We start from the raw sequence: 21,106 nt of genomic DNA on the forward strand, positions 1-21,106 counted from the left end.
TTGTTGCCCTGAGAGTCGAAATAAAAAAAATCCGTCAAAACAAATGTCCCCCCAAATAAACTGAACCGCAACTCACCCATTGCCCCACCGAAAGCGCCGTGGAAGGATTTGTTGTGGTCCAGCGGTTTCATGAGGTCACTTAGGTGCCCCCCGAGCGGAAGACACGTTCCAGCTAGTCCTTTCTTCTTTTTCGATTTGGACGACAGCTTCCGGTTGCGCGTCTGGATACCCTCCTTCTTCATCGTCAGCGGCCGGTTTACCTGGAACGAAAAAAAAAACACGAAAAGTAAATATACATCTATTGAAACAAAAATAAGCGGAAATTGGCAAGTAAGAAAAAAGGAAACGCGTTGACCGGCGTCTGGTGGTCAGTGTTGCCTGAAGTATAAATCTCTGAATAGTGAATCAGAATTTTGTTTTTGAAATTTTAAATTTCACCTTTGAATAATTAGGTAGAATTGTTACTTGAATACCTAATAAATTTCGTTATTTTCCCCTCATTTTGGTCACCCGGCCAGCAGTGGCAGTTCATAAATGTCAATGTAGCGCACACGGCTGACTGGCGTTGTGTCGAGTGAACAATGGCGGCTACAAATGACAAAATAAATAGCTAATTTACGGCTGATGGACGACGGGCGATTCTTCGGTGTTGGCGCAGAGCACGTGGCAACCGTAGCTGGCAGCGGGTCGCAGCGTTTTGCTCCAGAATGAATGGGAAATGGGTTCCGGTCGATTTAGCGTTAGCAGCAAGAGAGCAGCATCATCGTCGTCATCCGCGAGCGCCGATGAAATGCGGCACCGATGGAAAATGGCCTATTTGTTCACCACAAATGGGCGAACAAACGTTCCATCCGCTCGCTGGTGCTCCGGTTTCGGAATCGTTTTGACGGATTCCCGGAAATGTCGGGCCGGCGTCGATACGCAGCCAGCATCATGTAAACACACTTCTATCAAAATGATGCAAAAAAGCTTAATTAGCAACAATAAGAAAGATTTCGAAGAAACGGAGATTCTTATCACCTCAAGACGAAATCATCAGAATTGATTTAAAAGTCAATATAGAAAAAAATTGTCAAAATTGTCAATGAAATGAAATTTTGAAAATTGTCGAAATCGTCAAAATTGTCAACATTGTCTCAATAATTGTAAAAATTGTCAAAATTCTCAAAACTTGGAACATTGTCAAAATTGTAAATATTGTCAATATTGACAAATTTGTCAAAGTTGTGACCAACAAGACATAAAAAAAACAAAAATGACAAAAATGACAAAAGTGACAAAAGTGACAAAAATGACAAAAATGACAAAAATGACAAAAATGACAAAAATGACAAAAATGACAAAAATGACAAAAATGACAAAAATGACAAAAATGACAAAAATGACAAAAATGACAAAAATGACAAAAATGACAAAAATGACAAAAATGACAAAAATGACAAAAATGACAAAAATGACAAAAATGACAAAAATGACAAAAATGACAAAAATGACAAAAATGACAAAAATGACAAAAATGACAAAAATGACAAAAATGACAAAAATGACAAAAATGACAAAAATGACAAAAATGACAAAAATGACAAAAATGACAAAAATGACAAAAATGACAAAAATGACAAAAATGACAAAAATGACAAAAATGACAAAAATGACAAAAATGACAAAAATGACAAAAATGACAAAAATGACAAAAATGACAAAAATGACAAAAATGACAAAAATGACAAAAATGACAAAAATGAAAAAAAATGACAAAAATGACAAAAATGAAAAAAATTACAAAAATGACAAAAATGACAAAAATGACAAAAATGACAAAAATGACAAAAATGACAAAAATGACAAAAATGACAAAAATGACAAAAATGACAAAAATGACAAAAATGACAAAAATGACAAAAATGACAAAAATGACAAAAATGACAAAAATGACGAAAATGACAAAAATGACAAAAATGACAAAAATGACAAAAATGACAAAAATGACAAAAATGACAAAAATGACAAAAATGACAAAAATGACAAAAATGACAAAAATGACAAAAATGACAAAAATGACAAAAATGACAAAAATGACAAAAATGACAAAAATGACAAAAATGACAAAAATGACAAAAATGACAAAAATGACAAAAATGATAAAAATGATAAAAATGACAAAAATGACAAAAATGACAAAAATGACAAAAATGACAAAAATGACAAAAATGACAAAAATGACAAAAATGACAAAAATGACAAAAATGACAAAAATGACAAAAATGACAAAAATGACAAAAATGACAAAAATGACAAAAATGACAAAAATGACAAAAATGACAAAAATGACAAAAATGACAAAAATGACAAAAATGACAAAAATGACAAAAATGACAAAAATGACAAAAATGACAAAAATGACAAAAATGACAAAAATGACAAAAATGACAAAAATGACAAAAATGACAAAAATGACAAAAATGACAAAAATGACAAAAATGACAAAAATGACAAAAATGACAAAAATGACAAAAATGACAAAAATGACAAAAATGACAAAAATGACAAAAATGACAAAAATGACAAAAATGACAAAAATGACAAAAATGACAAAAATGACAAAAATGACAAAAATGACAAAAATGACAAAAATGACAAAAATGACAAAAAAATTGTCAAATTTGTCAAAATTGTCAAAATTGTCAAAATTGTCAAAATTGTCAAAATTGTCAAAATTGTCAAAATTGTCAAAATTGTCAAAATTGTCAAAATTGTCAAAATTGTCAAAATTGTCAAAATTGTCAAAATTGTCAAAATTGTCAAAATTGTCAAAATTGTCAAAATTGTCAAAATTGTCAAAATTGTCAAAATTGTCAAAATTGTCAAAATTGTCAAAATTGTCAAAATTGTCAAAATTGTCAAAATTGTCAAAATTGTCAAAATTGTCAAAATCGTCAAAACTGTCAAAACTGTTAAAATTGTCAAAATTGTCAAAATTGTCAAAATTGTCAAAATTGTCAAAATTGTCAAAATTGTCAAAATTGTCAAAATTGTCAAAATTGTCAAAATTGTCAAAATTGTCAAAATTGTCAAAATTGTCAAAATTGTCAAAATTGTCAAAATTGTCAAAATTGTCAAAATTGTCAAAATTGTCAAAATTGTCAAAATTGTCAAAATTGTCAAAATTGTCAAAATTGTCAAAATTGTCAAAATTGTCAAAATTGTCAAAATTGTCAAAATTGTCAAAATTGTCAAAATTGTCAAAATTGTCAAAATTGTCAAAATTGTCAAAATTGTCAAAATTGTCAAAATTGTCAAAATTGTCAAAATTGTCAAAATTGTCAAAATTGTCAAAATTGTCAAAATTGTCAAAATTGCCAAAATTGTCAAAATTGTCAAAATTGTCAAAATTGTCAAAATTGTCAAAATTGTCAAAATTGTCAAAATTGTCAAAATTGTCAAAATTGTCAAAATTGTCAAAATTGTCAAAATTGTCAAAATTGTCAAAATTGTCAAAATTGTCAAAATTGTCAAAATTGTCAAAATTGTCAGAATTGTCAAAATTGTCAAAATTGTCAAAATTGTCAAAATTGTCAAAATTGTCAAAATTGTCAAAATTGTCAAAATTGTCAAAATTGTCAAAATTGTCAAAATTGTCAAATTGTCAAAATTGTCAAAATTGTCAAAATTGTCAAAATTGTCAAATTGTCAAAATTGTCAAAATTGTCAAAATTGTCAAAATGTCAAAATTGTTAGAATCGTCAATATTGTCAAAATTGTCAAAATTGTCAAAATTGTCAAAATTGTCAAAATTGTCAAATTTGTCAAAATTGTCAAAATTGTCAAAATTGTCAAAATTGTCAAAATTGTCAAAATTGTCAAAATTGTCAAAATTGTCAAAATTGTCAAAATTGTCAAAATTGTCAAAATTGTCAAAATTGTCAAAATTGTCAAAATTGTCAAAATTGTCAAAATTGTCAAAATTGTCAAAATTGTCAAAATTGTCAAAATTGTCAAAATTGTCAAAATTGTCAAAATTGTCAAAATTGTCAAAATTGTCAAAATTGTCAAAATTGTCAAAATTGTCTAAATTGTCAAAATTGTCAAAATTGTCAAAATTGTCAAAATTGTCAAAATTGTCAAAATTGTCAAAATTGTCAAAATTGTCAAAATTGTCAAAATTGTCAAAATTGTCAAAATTGTCAAAATTGTCAAAATTGTCAAAATTGTCAAAATTGTCAAAATAGTCAAAATAGTCAAAATAGTCAAAATTGTCAAAATTGTCAAAATTGTCAAAATTGTCAAAATTGTCGAAATTTTCAAAATGGTCAAAATTGTCAAAAGTATCGAAATCGTCAATATTGTTAACATTTTTAGCACTATGAATATTTTTAACAGTTGAAATGTTTTTTTTTTTGTGTAAAGTTTTGTAATTTTTTGTCATGAATTTTAAGGCACTCCACGCGAACAATTCTCAAGCCTTAAAATTTCATCTGTCAAATATTTTTTACCGGATCGTTGTTTGCGCAACTTTCAAATGTCAATTCAGGCGCATCGAAATTTACATCACTCAATGAAGGTTCTTCCTTATTCGGTTCTTTTGTGATTGAACTTTTCAAGTACCTTTTTCCATTATACGTTTTATACGTTCTGGTGGGTAAATGTATCACTTTTATTGAAACCTTTTTTTTTCTTTCTTCGTTTCTCTCCCGTGCCATTCTTCTTTTCATCAATAGCGATACTGCATTAAAATGAATAAACAATTTCATTTCCTCTTCCTGATCCTAAAACCGGAATATCAATTGGAAAACGAGGGACCTCTTCGAAATGAATAAATCTGACGAAAACCGATCTCACACGTTAATGTTTTGAGTACTTCAGCCTCAAATAGAGCTACTCATAGAAGGTACGCATTTTATGCAATTTTTTTTCCAGAGATTATACAGTAGCAATTTGAAAAGTTTGAAGGTAGGACTAGGATTAATCTTCCCTACAGTGTCACCGGACAAGTTTTTCAATAGTTTTGAAAGTATGGGGAAACCTATTTCGTACATTACGTACATGTTTTCTTCATAAGCAAAAATAAACAGCATCTGAACAGCAAGAGCGAAAAAAAAACCTCGGCAGTAGTGAAGTTTGGTAATTGATACTCGAATTGCCAACCATTCAAGGCAATTGCAGTGTATGGTTTCGATTACAGCTTTCAAGTGGTATCGCTATTGTGAGTATACCTGTAGGGTCAACCCAACGACAACAACAACAACAACGATGCAATGTCACCGACAGGAGCCGTTTTAAAAGATGCGAAATGCGCCTGCAGACAGCAGGAGATCAGGAGCAAGACCGAAGGAAGCAAAAAAAAAAACCAAAACCGTATAGGACCTACCGATGCGTTTTTGTCCGGGAGGAAGCAGCAACAAAAAAAGATTAAATGTATATAATTTCCGCACAATAGGAAAGCTGGTCCTGCTCGTTGCTGAGCGAAAGAACGAGGAAAATAAGATCCGCAACCCTTAGCCAAACACCGACGACGACGTGTGGAAGAACGGAAGCTGGAAGCGCCTCATGCCTATATAGTTGTTCCTACATCCATACATAAGCTGTGCCAGCGATACGACACAGGGAAAAGGCTGGAAACATTTGACAATTGACAGATTTCAGGAGGACTTCCAGCCAACCATAAGACCTCTATAGTTGTTTGCCGGTTGGTCGGCCGTTCGGTAGTTCGTAATGATGATGGGTTTCAATTACCTACCAGGAGGGGAGTGGATGCAAGGTTACAATGAGAAATTGTAACCGATTGCAATCTCGGCTGAGAGAAATTGTACTCGGGCCACGGGGGATAGAGGAGAATTTTTGTATAGAGTGAGGGTTGGGAAGGCATGTGACATTTTTTGAAGTTGTTGCTACGCATTATTGCAAAATAAATGTTCAGAAATTCTACATTATTATTTTAAAAAAAAACCTTTAGCAGCCTTAATCAACATATGTACTTGATGTGTAAGATTCTTGGAATGTTTTCTCAAGAATCCCTTTAACGACCAAACGATCTCGTGGAAATGCTTCGCGATTACCTTAAAAAAGTCCCACAAGGTTGAACAAAAATAGTTGAAGGTTTCAGTTCAAAATATTGGAAGCAAATTCTTGAATCTGAATCGGTTTTACATTCTTGCTGGTATTTTGAACTTTTAAACCTATATTCTCTTGGGAAGGATTGCCATACATGCATTTTCACAAGCTTTATTCATCCATATTTTTTGTTTGTTACATTTAACACATCTTGTTGCTTCCCTGGTAACTCTGTTTCAATAAAATCTCTAGACATGCCATCCTTTTCTTTTTTGGCAATCTGTTAATATTGCCCATTTATTGGAGTGAAGTAGGCGTTGACGGAATCGGACGTATTTTTTTCGTGTGTATCAAAATCGTATTAGGAAAAATGTATTTTTTTCATGTTATTCAGAAATTAGTGGAGTAATTACACAGGACGGCTTCTACTTATAGAGAAGCTGGAACCTATTAGGCCCTCGAATGCCGATGCAGCTCATCCCGAGATGTCCTAGTACGAGTAGCAGTCTTGTGAGGCGTAGTGTTGTGTGGTGTTGATCCCCAGGGTGGGTAGGGCCTAGTGACTCCAGACTGCGGATGTCTCTACAAATATCAATTCTGGTTCATAAACATCACAGATTTTGACTTAAGATGAGAATATTAGTATATACATAAAGTTAAAGTGTCGAATCCCGACCATATGCCAAAATTGACAAAAATGACAAGCAAAACAAATTTCCAAAATTTACAAAATGCACGACTTTGACATAATTGGCGGAACTACAAAAATAGACATAATTTCATTAATAGTCGAAAATAAGAAAATTAACAAAATTTGCAAAGTAACGAAATTGATTGAATTGACAATATTGAAAGAGTTTAAAAAAAATTAAAAAAATTTAAATTGATAAAATTTGTAAAATTTTGATAAAAATTACTACAATGACAGAAATGAAAAAAAAAATGATAAAAAATGATAGAAATGACAAAACTGATGTAATCAAAAACTGCTTAAAATTTACCGAATTGAAAAAAAAAACTGTCATACCGTTCGACTTTGGCAGCACGCCCGTACATTTTGTGTTGCTAAAATCGAATGGTTTTTTTTCTCAATTTTCTTTTTTCATCTCTTATTACTACAAGAAACTTTTGTTATTATCATAAACGAACTTTTTAGACAATTTCTGACCATTTTCAGTAATTTTTCATCATGTTAGCATATTTTATGTTTTGTTAGTAATGTTTGTTTTTTTTGTCATATTAGCTATTTATGGCATTCTCCGTTATTTCGTTTTTCTTAATCATTTTTAGTTTTTTGTTGGTATTTGTTTTTTTAATTTAATGAATTTTTGGTGATTTTTGAGCACTTCATTTTTTTTTAAATTTTTTTCTTGTTGTTGTATTTTATCACCATTAAAGAATGTTAAAATATAATGATGGTGCTTGTCTAAATTAAATTGGTCCTGTTATAGCGAAAACTATAAGGAAAGGGGTCTGTATTCGTCAAAAAAAATTAAGGTGGACTAAATTGTCAAAATCGACAGATTCGGTCAATTGGACTCGTTGGACGTTGGATGAAAAAAATTTTAAATTAAAAAAAAAATTATAAAAGTAATAAAAAACGACAAAAATGACAAAAATTGCAATTGAGAAATAAGGTAAAAATGTAAAAAAAGACAGATATGTCAAATTTTACTAAATTTTAAAAAAAACTGCAAAATTGACAGAAATTTAAAAGTTGACGAAATTGACAAAATTTACAAAGTTGACTAATTTGACGGTTTCTTCAATTTAGTCAGTATTTTTTTAATTTCATCAATTTCGTCAAGTTAAACAATTTTATCAATTCGGTATTTTTTTTTATTTTTGCAAATTAACCATTTTTTTCAAATTTTCAAATTGGTCAATCTTGTCTGTTTAGTCACTTTTTTTCAATTTCTAAAATTTTGTTATTTTTTTTTTTTTGTTTTTCTTCCTCATTTGGTCAATTTAACCAACTTTATTTTAATTTTGTCAATTTTATCAATTTTGTCATTTTAATCAATGTTATCAATTTTATCAATTTTATCTATTTATCAATTTTATCAATTTTATCAATTTTATCAATTTTATCAATTTTGTCAATTTTATCAATTTTATCAATTTTATCAATTTTGTCATTTTAATCTATGTTATCAATTTTATCAATTTTATCAATTTTATCAATTTTATCAATTTTATCAATTTTATCAATTTTATCAATTTTATCAATTTTATCAATTTTATCAATTTTATCAATTTTATCAATTTTATCAATTTTGTCATTTTAATCTATGTTATCAATTTTATCAATTTTATCAATTTTATCAATTTTATCAATTTTATCAATTTTATCAATTTTATTAATTTTATCAATTTTATCAATTTTATCAATTTTATCAATTTTATCAATTTTCCAATTTTATCAATTTTATCAATTTTATCAATTTTATCAATTTTATCAATTTTATCAATTTTATCAATTTCATCAATTTTATCAATTTTATCAATTTTATCAATTTTATCAATTTTATCAATTTTATCAATTTTATCAATTTTATCAATTTTATCAATTTTATCAATTTTATCAATTTTATCAATTTTATCAATTTTATCAATTTTATCAATTTTATCAATTTTATCAATTTTATCAATTTTATCAATTTTATCAATTTTATCAATTTTATCAATTTTATCAATTTTATCAATTTTATCAATTTTATCAATTTTATCAATTTTATCAATTTTATCAATTTTATCAATTTTATCAATTTTATCAATTTTATCAATTTTATCAATTTTATCAATTTTATCAATTTTATCAATTTTATCAATTTTATCAATTTATCAATTTGTGATTTTTTTCAATTTTTAAGTTTAGTTAATTTGGAGATTTTTCTCAAATTTTCAATTTTGTTTTGCCAACTTTTTACTCATTTTGTCCACTTTGTTGATTTTGTCCATTTCTTCAATTTAGTCAATTTCGTGAGTTTTGGCAATAATGTTTATGTTTTTAATTTGGTCAAGTTGTTTTTATGCCAGTTTTTTATATCTTTTGTATTCTTGTCAAATATGTCCATTTCTCATATTTTTAAAAGAGATTAAATTGAGAAAGAAAATTCAAAAATGGACAAAATCGTCCCTTAATCATAATTGATGAAATTAAAAAAAAAAAATAAAATTTAATAAAATTGTCAAAAATTCAACAGTCCTGTAAATAAGGCTACAATCAACTCTCAAGTGTATTAAGTCGGGATTTTGTCCAGTTAGCCAAAGGGTTTTAAATCTCTTGCCACGTTCAGTTAATAGATATCTAGCAAGTGGTTGTTTCAGGTTTTTCAGTTAGATATATGATCAAATCTGCGTAAAAAGCCTAGGCACGATTTTCCCGTTTTTCTGGATAACGTTCCCCGTAAGCCTACCCTTCTTCTGATATTTACCTGAATAGGCCAAAGGTGTTGCTGGTTTTTTGTTGGTTGAATGTGAAAAATCTCTCGAATATTCTGGGTTATTTTAAAGCACAGACTCCATGAAATAGGAAAAATATTCTAAAGCGTTTGGTATTTGAAAAAAATTGTGTAAGTGAGAAATATGGCGCCACTTCTTTTTTGAGAGCTATCTCAAAAACCACTTGATAGATTGTCACCAAATTTTGGTAACACTGAAGAACTTTTCAGATCATAGCTTGCTCTTTTTTAAGAGCAAGTTCACTAGTGTTGGAAGAAAATGGCAGAAATTATGACACTTCAAGCTCATTTTGAAAAATTTACAATGGAATTTTTTTTTCAAGATCTGCGGCTGTCAATTTTTTTTACAACACTGTGTCTATTTTCGCATGAAAAATAGCAAAAATAGTTACATTTATATCAGATGATAAAGAAGATAAAGAAATTTGACGGCAGCAGGTATTGAAAAATATTTTGCATTGTAATATTTTCAAAATTGGCTACAAGTGTCAAAATTTCTACCACTTTCTTCCAACACGAGTGAACTTGCTCTAAATAGGATGATTTTTACAACTTTGATGTAGACTACTATGAGTAAGAGCATATTCACTCGTGTTGGGAAAAAGTGGTAGAAATTTTGACACTTGTTGCACATTTTGAAAATCTTAGCATGCAAAAATGTTTCCATGATCTTTTGGCGTTGTATTTTTTTACAGCACTATTTCTATTTCATGGTTGGATGGAAATCGAGCTATTTTTGCATCACAGCATGCGAAAATAGAACACGTGTTGTAAAAGAACTGAACGCCGAACTGAATTGAAGATCTTTAAAGTGGTTTTGCATGTGAAGTTTTCAAAATGTGCTTCAAGTGTCAAAATTTCTAACACTTTTTCCCAACACCAGTGAACTTAGTCTAAGGACTCAAGTTGGTTTTGAAAGGCTGAGCCGTGGCTCCAGAAACTGAATGTAACCACAAAAATTTTTGATCCTCTCTACTACTTTGCATCAGTAATAAACTTTATTATTCTTTTTAGAAGTCCTGAGCATGCTTTAGTATCGATTGTTGATCGGAACCTGAATAAACCCAGCCAAATAAAAAAAAAACAAATAACACTTTAGATGGACCTGCTTAAAACACAAAATATCTCATGAATTAAACCGACTGATGGAGCCGGAGGTCATCTGAATACAATCAGCCTCAATTAATCTGCCTGGGTAATGGCACAGAAATTACACCAATGCGATGGTACATGATCTTCAAGTAGCCGCAGTATGTACTTTCGTAACACGTGCGGCATAAATGCGTTAGATGTCTCTGGGCTTCTTTTTCGCTCTGCTGCTGCACTTCACTGGACCAGTTGCAGTCGTCGGCTGCTGCGGGTGGTGTGTCTCGTCCGATTCGAGCAAACAGCAAACGTCAATTAACGCGTTAAGTTCTTCATCTGTCTTCCGGGGAAAGATTTCTTAAACGATCTGTAAGGGAAAAAAACGTGACTAGGGACACGCAAAAACTAAATATTCGACAGGAAACCGAGAAGGAATCAAGTGAAAGCCACTGACTGGCTGAAGGGGAGCGCCATTTGCCGTTTAAGAAAGAGAGATAGGGTAGGTGTACCCTCCTCCGTCGTATCCCTCTGATTCGTCGCAATTCAAGAATACATGTTTTAGAGCCGAAAAATCACTTTCCACTTTAATTGGCTACTTCACATGATAAACTCAAGCTTGTGAATTTATTTTTTATCAAAAATTTGTCACTTTTAAAACTTTTTCTCAATTTATTTGATATTGAAATCGCGAAGTGAATTCAATTATCGACGCACTCCGCCATATTGTAAAACGAACTTAGTGATCCCCCCAACGTGTTTCTTTGTTTTATCGCTTCCTGTCAATGCATATAACGATCAAAATCATAAAATTCGACAGAAAAGTATTGAAATAAAATTAGAAAAATGATTTCAAACTAATCTGAACAATATAAATTTGTCAATATTCGATTGAAATCGAATCGCTCAGGCCCCATAATTCGTCGTAATCTTGCGACGGGAATAGGAAACCGTTTTTCAAGAATTGGAATTAGACCGGTTCATTTTTACTATTTTTTGCTAAACACAGTCGCACTCATAGAGAATGAACATAATGGATTTCCAAGTAAGGGCCATTCACATACCACGTGGACAACTTAGGGAGGGGTAGGGAGGTATGGAAATGTCCACGCTTGTCCACGAAGAGGAGGTAGGGGTTTGGGTCATGTCCACGTGGACAAACTTAATTTTCAAATATTTTCTAAATGTGAATATTTATTAAGATTTTTAAATCAATATCTTAATATTTCAAAGCTTTCCAGTATAAGTTTGAACAATAAGTAGCTACTTGAAAGCGAGTTATAAATACATATGATTTAGATTTAGAAATTTAAAATTTATAAAATTATTTTATAAGTATCAGGAAATGATGAACTCTTTTTTTTTTTAAATCATCCATTTCAATATCAAAAAGGCAAAAAGTGGTATTTTCTAACTGTCAAATTAGATTTAAAAAAAATTCAATTCTGTCCACGTGGATATCCGGGGAGAGGGGGTAGAGGTTTGCCAAATGTCCACGCTTGTCCACGGAGAGGGGAGGGAGGTAGGGGGTTAAAAATCTCATTTTTCTGCCCACGTGGTATCTGATGACACTAAACCTTTCTCAAGTGTTTGAAACATGAGATACATCAATTATTTGAAAATTAGACTTTTTAAACTTCTTGCATTCAAACTGCAATATCTCACATACGACCAAACGCTTTGCTCTACAGAATGGTCACTGAGAGATCCTTGAAAACTAAAACTAAAACTTCTCCAGTTTTCAGAAATTCTCTAAATGGGGATCAACTCGAGGAAAAAAATTTCATTTCCTGTACCGAAAACCTCGATTTTTATTGAATCTTTACGATGCATGGAAAAACGATGCAAAAAACTCCCGTTGAAGGTCAAAATGTCAAGAGAATTTGGATGAATGGATCATTTTAACTTTGAAATAAGAGTTCATGAGTCTCTGGTTTGGATCTCAATACAAGTTTGGATGAAAAATCGGCAGATATGATTTTTTGTACATATAGTCGTTCAAAATTCAACGAAATCAAACCCGCTTATATTCTGATTTCTACCATATAAGTTTTAATACTTGACTCATGTTTGCTGCATTTTTCTAAATTCTCAGTGAATTTTCATCAAAAGATGTTTTGTCGTTTTTGACATATTACAATTCGAATGAAAAAAGTCTAAAAGTTTAATTTCAGTTGGATTACTCTACGTCATTTCCCAAAAATTTGAACCCAAACAACAAAATGTTAGAATAACGAAGCGTCAATTTCCGAAAAAAAAAACATTTTTGCAAAAACTTTTATGGCTCGTAAGAAAAACTCGAATAGATGAGCTGAACCAGTCTAATGCGCATTACACGCATCAACTCGGTGTTGCTTTGTTTCGATATCCTTCGCCAGGGTTCCCACACGTTTAAGAATACACATATTGACAAAACGCAAATGTGATTCTGCCTCTCCTCAAATGTCTTACTATTCAGTCTCATTACGAAGAAAAACATATATTTCTATTAAAAATATTGATGTTCTTTAAATATGTGCAGTTTCTGTGTAAATTTGTGCATTGTAATTTGTGTTAAGTGTCTGTATGAATGTTATAAAATCTTATTTTACAGACAAATCCTGGATCATGGCAGCCTTGTCCGTAGGAGAGTGTGTTGGTACAAAATACATTTGCAGGGTGGATTCAATATGTAAGGTCTAATATTGTGCTGCCTGCAATTTCCTTAGCCAAGTAATGGTACCTAGCTACAAAAACGCTACCTTGGGATTTCTTGGCAAGTCCATTTTATTGCGACTTAGATCTCATTTGAACTTTGCAGTTATCCTGCGCGGTTGATCCGTGCGAAGTAAATAATCGCATTTGTATGAACCGCAACCGCAAAATTTCAAATCTTTCCCTCATGAGGGAGGAATAGTTCGAGACAATTTCGGTAGAATTGAATAGAAGGTATAATACTTTGCTGCCTGCAGATGCATTAGCCAAGCAATGGTAGACCTGTTTAGAATAAAGCTATCCTAGTTTCATAGCTTATTGCGACTGGTTACTCGAGAGAACTTCTGCTCTTATCCTGCGCGGTTGATCCGTTCGATGTAAGCTGATGCTAATTGCATGAACCGCAACCGCAAAATAATAAATGTATTTCTGAAGAGGGTGGAATAAATTGAGACAACTCCGGTCTCCTTGTACGACGGAATTAGGGACCTGGTACGACAATGGAGGAACTTCAATGAGAAAAATAAATCATAAATTGACTCGAAAGTACGTAATTGATTGATCTATTTCCTACATAGTTTCATAAAACAGTATTCGAAATATAGTTCAATGAATAAATATCAGTTTCAAATCAACATGGAAGGCATTTCTATTGAATAAATGAAAACAGCTTCCTTAAGCCGTTGTCTTAGGTACATTTACCCTACTTAAGTATTTTTTCCTACAGAAGCCGCTACTGGTTCTTCAAACTGGTGTAGATTGATGGTGAGATAACATTTTTGAATGCGCCGATTTTTCTTAAGTAGGTTTCTCTACCTTTGTACCGCGCCGCGAAACTACAGTCCGGCTTAAGCTGTTGCGGTCAATCGAGGCTGATCGGATTTGACAAGTCATCTATTCTAATTGCCGTTTCGACAGTTGTCACCTGAAAGATTAAGGCTGACTGGGACTGCAAACTGATAATCGATTCAATCAGCTTAACACCTCATAAGTCAATCAAAAGGCTGCGTCCAGCTTAGAAGGCAAGAGGAAGGGGAATTATTTTACACCCGATCAATTACCAACGGATGAGTGAAGGAGGAACCGAGAGGACGAGAGAAGGTGCAAAACGCTGCGTAAATCCGATTGTAGCACCTTATCGAAAGTGTTTAATAGCGACTTCGTACGTGCACGTATCAACCTAAAGAGATGTCTCGCAGTCGATTACCGAAGTATGTGCCTTCCACTCAGGGTTTAGAATCGATGTGTACACATTCCCGGATCGCAATCGATTATTACGGGACATGTCCACTATAAATGAGGGGCAATAAATGGCACTTCCTCGCTTCTGTTCCGCGTCCTCAGCTCGGTCTTCCGACTCCGTCCTCCCTCACCCAATCGTACCCAAAGCGGATTATCGTGGTGTGATTGTAATTGAATCGTCGTTTGGCGGTTGCGGTTCCTTCTCTGGAGCGCTTTTGACTTGGCTTGGTGTCACCCGTCCGAGTGAATTAGTCACGCCTTAGCCATAGTTACCTATCCGTCCATGTTGGGCCCGTTTTGAACTTGAAGTACGTGAGAAAAAGCAGCTCGGGTAGCCGAATAGAGTTATCAAATTGTCAATAGCCGATACTTCCGATAGTAAATCAAAGGCTCGTCGCTCCGGCTATCGGTTGTAAATCATACTTTCGGATAGAGTGACTATGATGATGTTTTCTGATTAGGTACGTAGTAAAGGACTGACTAGCTGACTGATGAGTTATATGCGCCTATTCAGAAAAATACTTACAGTGTCGGACAATAGAATAGGACCACAGCTCAATCCAAAACAGAAAGAGACAAAACTTTGAGAAAAAAATGTCCATTTAAAAAGCATCAAACCATTTACAAACTGTGAATTCCATTCTTCGAAGAAATCAAAATCATCCGTAGTTAAAACAATTTTCCTTTATTTAAAAATGCGATTTAAGCATACTTACTGACTAAAATAACGCGACATAAAATAGGACCGCTTTAGAATTCATGGTAAAAAAAATTAAAAAAAAGGAAATTCATACCGTGATCGATTTGCAGGGTTAGTACTTGGTGGTATAACCCTTATTACGCATCACTTCTCGCACCCGGTTCGGCATCGACTCCACCAGCTTTTGGCACGTTCTCACCGAGATAGCGTACCACACCGCCTGGATTCTCTCCCACAGCTGCTGTTTGTTTTTTGATTTTTCGGTGTACACCTTACGTTTAACTATTTCCCATAGGTTCTCTATGGGATTGAGATCAGGGGACTGTGCTGGCCACTCCATAACGTTTACCGTATTATCCTGGAACCACTTTTTAACCGTTTTAGCGGTATGTTTGGGGTCGTTGTCCTGCTGGAACTGCCACTTTAGGGTCATCTTCTACTCGGCGTGTGGCAGCATTACTTCCCGAAGTATCTGGGCGTAGAGATGCTGGTCCATAATCCGGTCGATTATGTTTCTTCTTTTCTTGGTACAAGGGACCCCGTACCAAGAAAAGCACCCCCACACCATGATGCTACGCACAGCCGAGTGGGCGATGGACCCAACTCTTTCCGTCCGAGCCGATGAGGTTCACTTTGGTATCATCCGACCACAGCACATTTCTCCATAGTTTCTCCTTTTTCGGATCGACCCAATCGAAGTGGTCCTTCGCATACTTCAGCCGCGCCTTCAAGTGCTTCGGCGTCAGCATCGGCACCTTCCGGGGACTTTTTCCTCCTAGTCCCTTCTCCGCCAACCGTCGCTGAACCGTCCGGGAACTCACAGATAAGTTCAACCTCCGTGCAGTGCTGTGCCTGACATATCGCTTTTTTGCTGAAAACAGAGTAGGAGGAAGGAAATCTTTATTTTTTGTTTGTTTTCATGATTTACATGATTAATTTTATGGGAAATACTTACCAGGACACGAAAATGGACAAACAACACCGAAAACAACACCTTTTCTTCAAATCTAGAGCGCTGAAAATGCCGCAACAGCCGAACCGATGAGCTGGTCTTATTTTATGACGCGACTTTTTTCACCCTCTGACAGCTTTCTGGTCGAGTAGAACAAACGGGTTGCTTTGATTGCAACAAACGTGCAGTATACAAAGTTGGCATACTACAATAAGGTGTCGCATATTATTATATTTGAATTGGCAGTTTAAAGGTGATTTCAATATTTTGCATTAGAGCGGTCCTATTCTATTGTCCGACACTGTATTTTATCGAATTTTTCAATAAATACATATGTGTTTGATAAATGTATGCACATTTTGTATGTATTGAAATCATTGTCATGTTGAAAGCCCTGACGTTGCTTATGCTTATGATACATACACTGCCAGATCTTGTCAGCATCCCGGTGAGTATTAAAAGTACATTTACTACTCGTCTTAACTCGGCCGGGCCCACTGTGTAGTATTGGACGCAGAGTCAACTGGAACATAGGGAGGAAAAAAGGTGGACAACAGTACCATACGTTTCCATGATTATAAAATGTTTGATAAATGCTCCTGAAAATTCAGTTCAGAAAAAATTAATGAGAAGAATAATGGAACGAACTCACCAATAGTTGAAGTAGCAAGTGTGTTTGCTCTTGTAGCGAATCATTCAACTTGCTGGAGGTGGACGAAATCAACGAAGAATTGGGTCGGGCACAACTAAAATCGCAATTTTACAATAAAAAACTTGCTAAACTTCAAAAATTTAATTTTCATCGCGACGGAGCGAAAAAAAACACGTGCGATACCAACAAACCATCGCCTACTTCTCTCATGTTGTGAACCCTGACTCCTGGCAGTAATACAAAATTTAATAAATGTAGTTGAACCTGCTGAAATTCAAACCACCCGTACTAAATTCAAGGTTCTTGGTAACGCTTTTGAGAATTAAAAAAAAAAAAAACTCGCGGAAATCGTTTTGGGCAGATTGTGGATTGGATGTGAGGTACCATGCCGGATTTGTTTAGCATTGGCCAAACACTGGGGAACAGACGAGTTTCAGCAGCAACACGGATTTAAGCTATGGCCTTTTCATGGCCGGGAAGATGGACGATTATGCGAAGTAACACTCAGTTCCCCAGCATAGTTTTTCTAAATCGAACTGTAAACAACACTCTGCTAAATCTGCGAATAACTACCCTAGATCCCACCACTGGTCAGGTTTAGTCGAGATCGTCATTACAAAGAGCACCAGTGCTGGTATCACCGGAAGAGTATGTAGATAGATTCGGTGTTTGATTTTACTACAGTGAGCGAATCAAAAACTGTACCACTATGTGTTTTGCTTGCTAAAATATGAATAGTTGAAATTCATCAAAATGTTTTTCTACAATTTGTTTTAAACAGTTCAACGGATCAATCAAGCGTAAGCTTCTTTTTTGGATGAAGCAATTGGTGTTGAGGACCAAAATATGAAAATGGGCGAAATAAGAATAGTACCACTTATGTTTTTAACCATCCAATTTTGAGAAAATTTGTTGTAAATCTGTTTCGTACTGCAAATTCAAACAAATGATAGCTTAGAATTTAACATTGATTACTCTTCAAAATAATTAATGGGATGTTTGTGCCTAAGAATAGATTTGGTGACTTCGGTTCAGAGATTATCTGTTTTCGATAACTTCAAAAAACTATTAGTGAGCTATCAACATTTAAGGTAAACTAATTATAAAACAGTGTATAAAAGCGAAAAAATTCAAACATACAATTGAAAACATGCAAAGTAAGTTTTTATCATGATTCAACAAAGTTCGAAAGTCTTTTTAGAAATTTCTGAATAAATAAAATTAAAACAAACCAGTGCACAAGAAGATTATGCATCTTGAAAAGTGGGATAATCTCCAACAGAGATTTTCATTAGATAGGAGATAGGAAAGATAAAAAACAGTTTCATCTTTTGAAGAAAAAATATAGCGCCAAATCTATTCAAGCTTCCTAAAAAATGGTGGATGTAAAAAATGTTTTTCATGAAAGGATGAATTACATCGAAATACATCGCAAGGTATAAGGTTACGAGTCAAGTTTCTACTATGTTTGAGGCAGATGGGCCTTTCACTGGGGGAAAAGATGTGAAAAAAGGTTCTCCCTTACAGTGTTATGCATTACTCGAGAACTAATCGAACCAAAAAAAAAAACAATATTTAACAGGGAAGTATATTCAAGTACGAGATATGTTACTTTTATGTTTAGAGACCCCTCACTCTCTCCAACGGGAAGAGGGGAAAGAGGAGGGAGGTTTTAATACAATTTTTGGATCACTCGAGAACTTATTATTCAAATTTAATAGCAAACGGTGTTTGAGTAGATTTTTTTCTATGATTGTTTAAAGCTTCTACCTCCTTTCACTGATTCGATAGGGAGGGGGAAGGGGAGCTCTCATACATTTTTTTTTTAAAACTCGATTGCTAATCCAGCAAATGGTAACAAATTGGGAAGAGTATTTATATTCAAGATGATGAATTCTTGATGATTTGGTTCCCCTCACGGGATGGAAAGAGAAGAGAGGAGCCGTACGTTTGTTTTGACAAATTCAAGAGCTCATCAAATAAATTTTACCAAATTATGCAGGGGAAAGTATAAGAATACGAGAAATGATTCTATGGTAATTAGAAAACCCTTTTCACCTTCTATTTTTGAAAAATAAAATTCCATACAGTACAGAGCCAGGAATGGGGGAGCTTTTATAGCATGATTTAAAAAACTTTTCAAGGAATAGAAACCATATTTTACATAAGAGTTTTTTTTAAGATCCATGACCCCTCCTTTTTTCAGAGGAGAAACAGGGAAAAGGAAAGTATGTAAAGCTTGAAAACTTATCAAGCAAATAGAGCCATATGTGAAATGTGATGTTATTTGATAACGAAATATGTTGTTATGGCAGTTCGTGGACCCTCCTCACATCGCTAGGGAGAAAAGCAAATAAAATCGAGTACTTAATATCAGATTTCAAAACAATCATTGAAAAACATGTGATGTGAAACGTCGCTAGAACTGTTCTCGCATAAGGAAAGCGCAGTAGGCCCATGGGTTGTTACGTTTTTGCTCGTTTGAAGTGTGCGTAAAAACACGCTCTCAAACCACTGGGCTCGCTATACATGGGAATTCTCTTTCTGAGTTTCCCATGTATAGTTAGCTAGTGTAGAGCAAAGGCGGGACAATTCATGGGAGCTTTTCATCAACATGCCCTCTAGCCTAAAATTTCAACATCTATCAAGCTTTCTCCTATTGGCGCACTAATGCCTGTCTATCCACCTTTCTTTCAAATTTCTATAAAATAAATTCTCTCTAGTTTTCATTCCGCCGCACATGCCATTAAAATCATAATCATAAAAATTACGTCGATTAAAATCATATAACGAAAGCTTTCATTGTAAAGATATCGAACAATTTTTATAATGAAAGTATGTTCACACAATTTATTGATTTTAAATAAATGATAGATTCAATTGTAATGGTTTAATTGTTTCAACTGTAAATATGATAAATTTAACTACAAATGTATGATTGATTCTAGGTATTGAACTATAAATATAGTAAATTCAACTATATTTTTATGATTGATTGCGTGATACTTAAATAAAACAAACACATCCAAAAATTAAATGTGTTTACACAATCGTAATAAGTGTGTCAGCAGCAGGCAGCTGGTGTTTACCAATTGCAAAAACAGAATGTAATTAGCAAAAGTATAATTAAATAGCATACATTTGTTTAAACTTGTGAAAAAAAAATTTACTCCCTCTTTTTCAATTCCAGCCAGATGTGGCAGCACCTCAATTCTAAACGAAAAGATAGATGCCGCTTGACTAATCCTTAATCATCCCGGTTGGTGGCACCGAATGGCGTTTCGTCGGATAGCAGAAATGGCTTGACAATGCCAAAACCGTTGATGTGTGGATTGCTAACAAAATTCGTATTATTCTTTCTAACCATGATCTTTTGTGTGCCTTCAGCTAATAACCAATAAACAAAATGTGTATCCAACCAAAATTAAAAAAAAAATGCTGAAAAAACAAAAAAACAACTGTAATTATACAGTTGAACACATAAAATCAATCATAGAAGTATAATTTATTCAATCATAATTATAGTTAAATCAACCATAGTGCTATAGTTGAATCTACAATATATAAGTTAAGTCGAAGGCCCAACATCAATCAGTATAATATGGTTGAATTTATTATATTCGTGATTGAATCAATCATATAATTGTAGTTGTACCTATCATAACTTTAGTTGAATGTATAAAACCAATCATAAAAATATAGTTGATTTTTTTAAATACAAATGGTCGAGAATCAATCATCATGATAACCCATTCTTTCCGGCGTCCATCGACCGAATGGTCTTCCGCCGAATGAATGTTTGAATATTTGAAAGTTTTTTTTTTTACTTTGAATTATCATAGAATTCTTTCATGACGTGACATATGCACGAGACACTCAAGCAAAACTGTTTGATTTCTCTAGTAGACTTAAGGCGACCGCACAATAGCCCGTCGTGCGTCGCGTCGTGTCAGCGTCGCGTTGACATTTCATTTTGGGGATATATTTTTTCGTATGAACCCCCACAATTATGCGTCGCGTCAGCGTAGGCATAGTACTAAAACGCAAAACTTGTTCTAAACAGCAGCGTTCTCCAACGTCGACGCTCTGTTTTTGAAAAAATTCAAAATTGTAGCGCGTCAATGATAATTTTTAGGAAGTGTTTTCATCAATATTCTAAAAAGTTCTTCGTTAAATCAAAACTCGATACAAATAAAATCAGTGCGTTTAAAATAAATTAAATCGTGCTTTACGAGGAGCAAAAAAAAACAGCACGAATTTTATTTTGT

At 33.3% G+C, this 21,106-nt stretch overlaps 1 protein-coding gene across 1 annotated transcript in view; it reads right to left on the reverse strand.

The window, feature by feature from the left end:
* LOC129738301 (GATA-binding factor C-like) overlaps positions 1-21,106 on the reverse strand; it is a 578,622-nt gene that overhangs the window by 2,008 nt on the left and 555,508 nt on the right. The window contains exon 6 of the mRNA XM_055729485.1: positions 77-260. Within this exon, the coding sequence (XP_055585460.1) occupies positions 77-260 (184 nt within the window). The remainder of the gene's footprint in view (positions 1-76; positions 261-21,106) is intronic.

Source organism: Uranotaenia lowii, chromosome 1 (assembly GCF_029784155.1).
Source record: "Uranotaenia lowii strain MFRU-FL chromosome 1, ASM2978415v1, whole genome shotgun sequence".
Lineage (NCBI taxonomy): Eukaryota > Metazoa > Arthropoda > Insecta > Diptera > Culicidae > Uranotaenia > Uranotaenia lowii.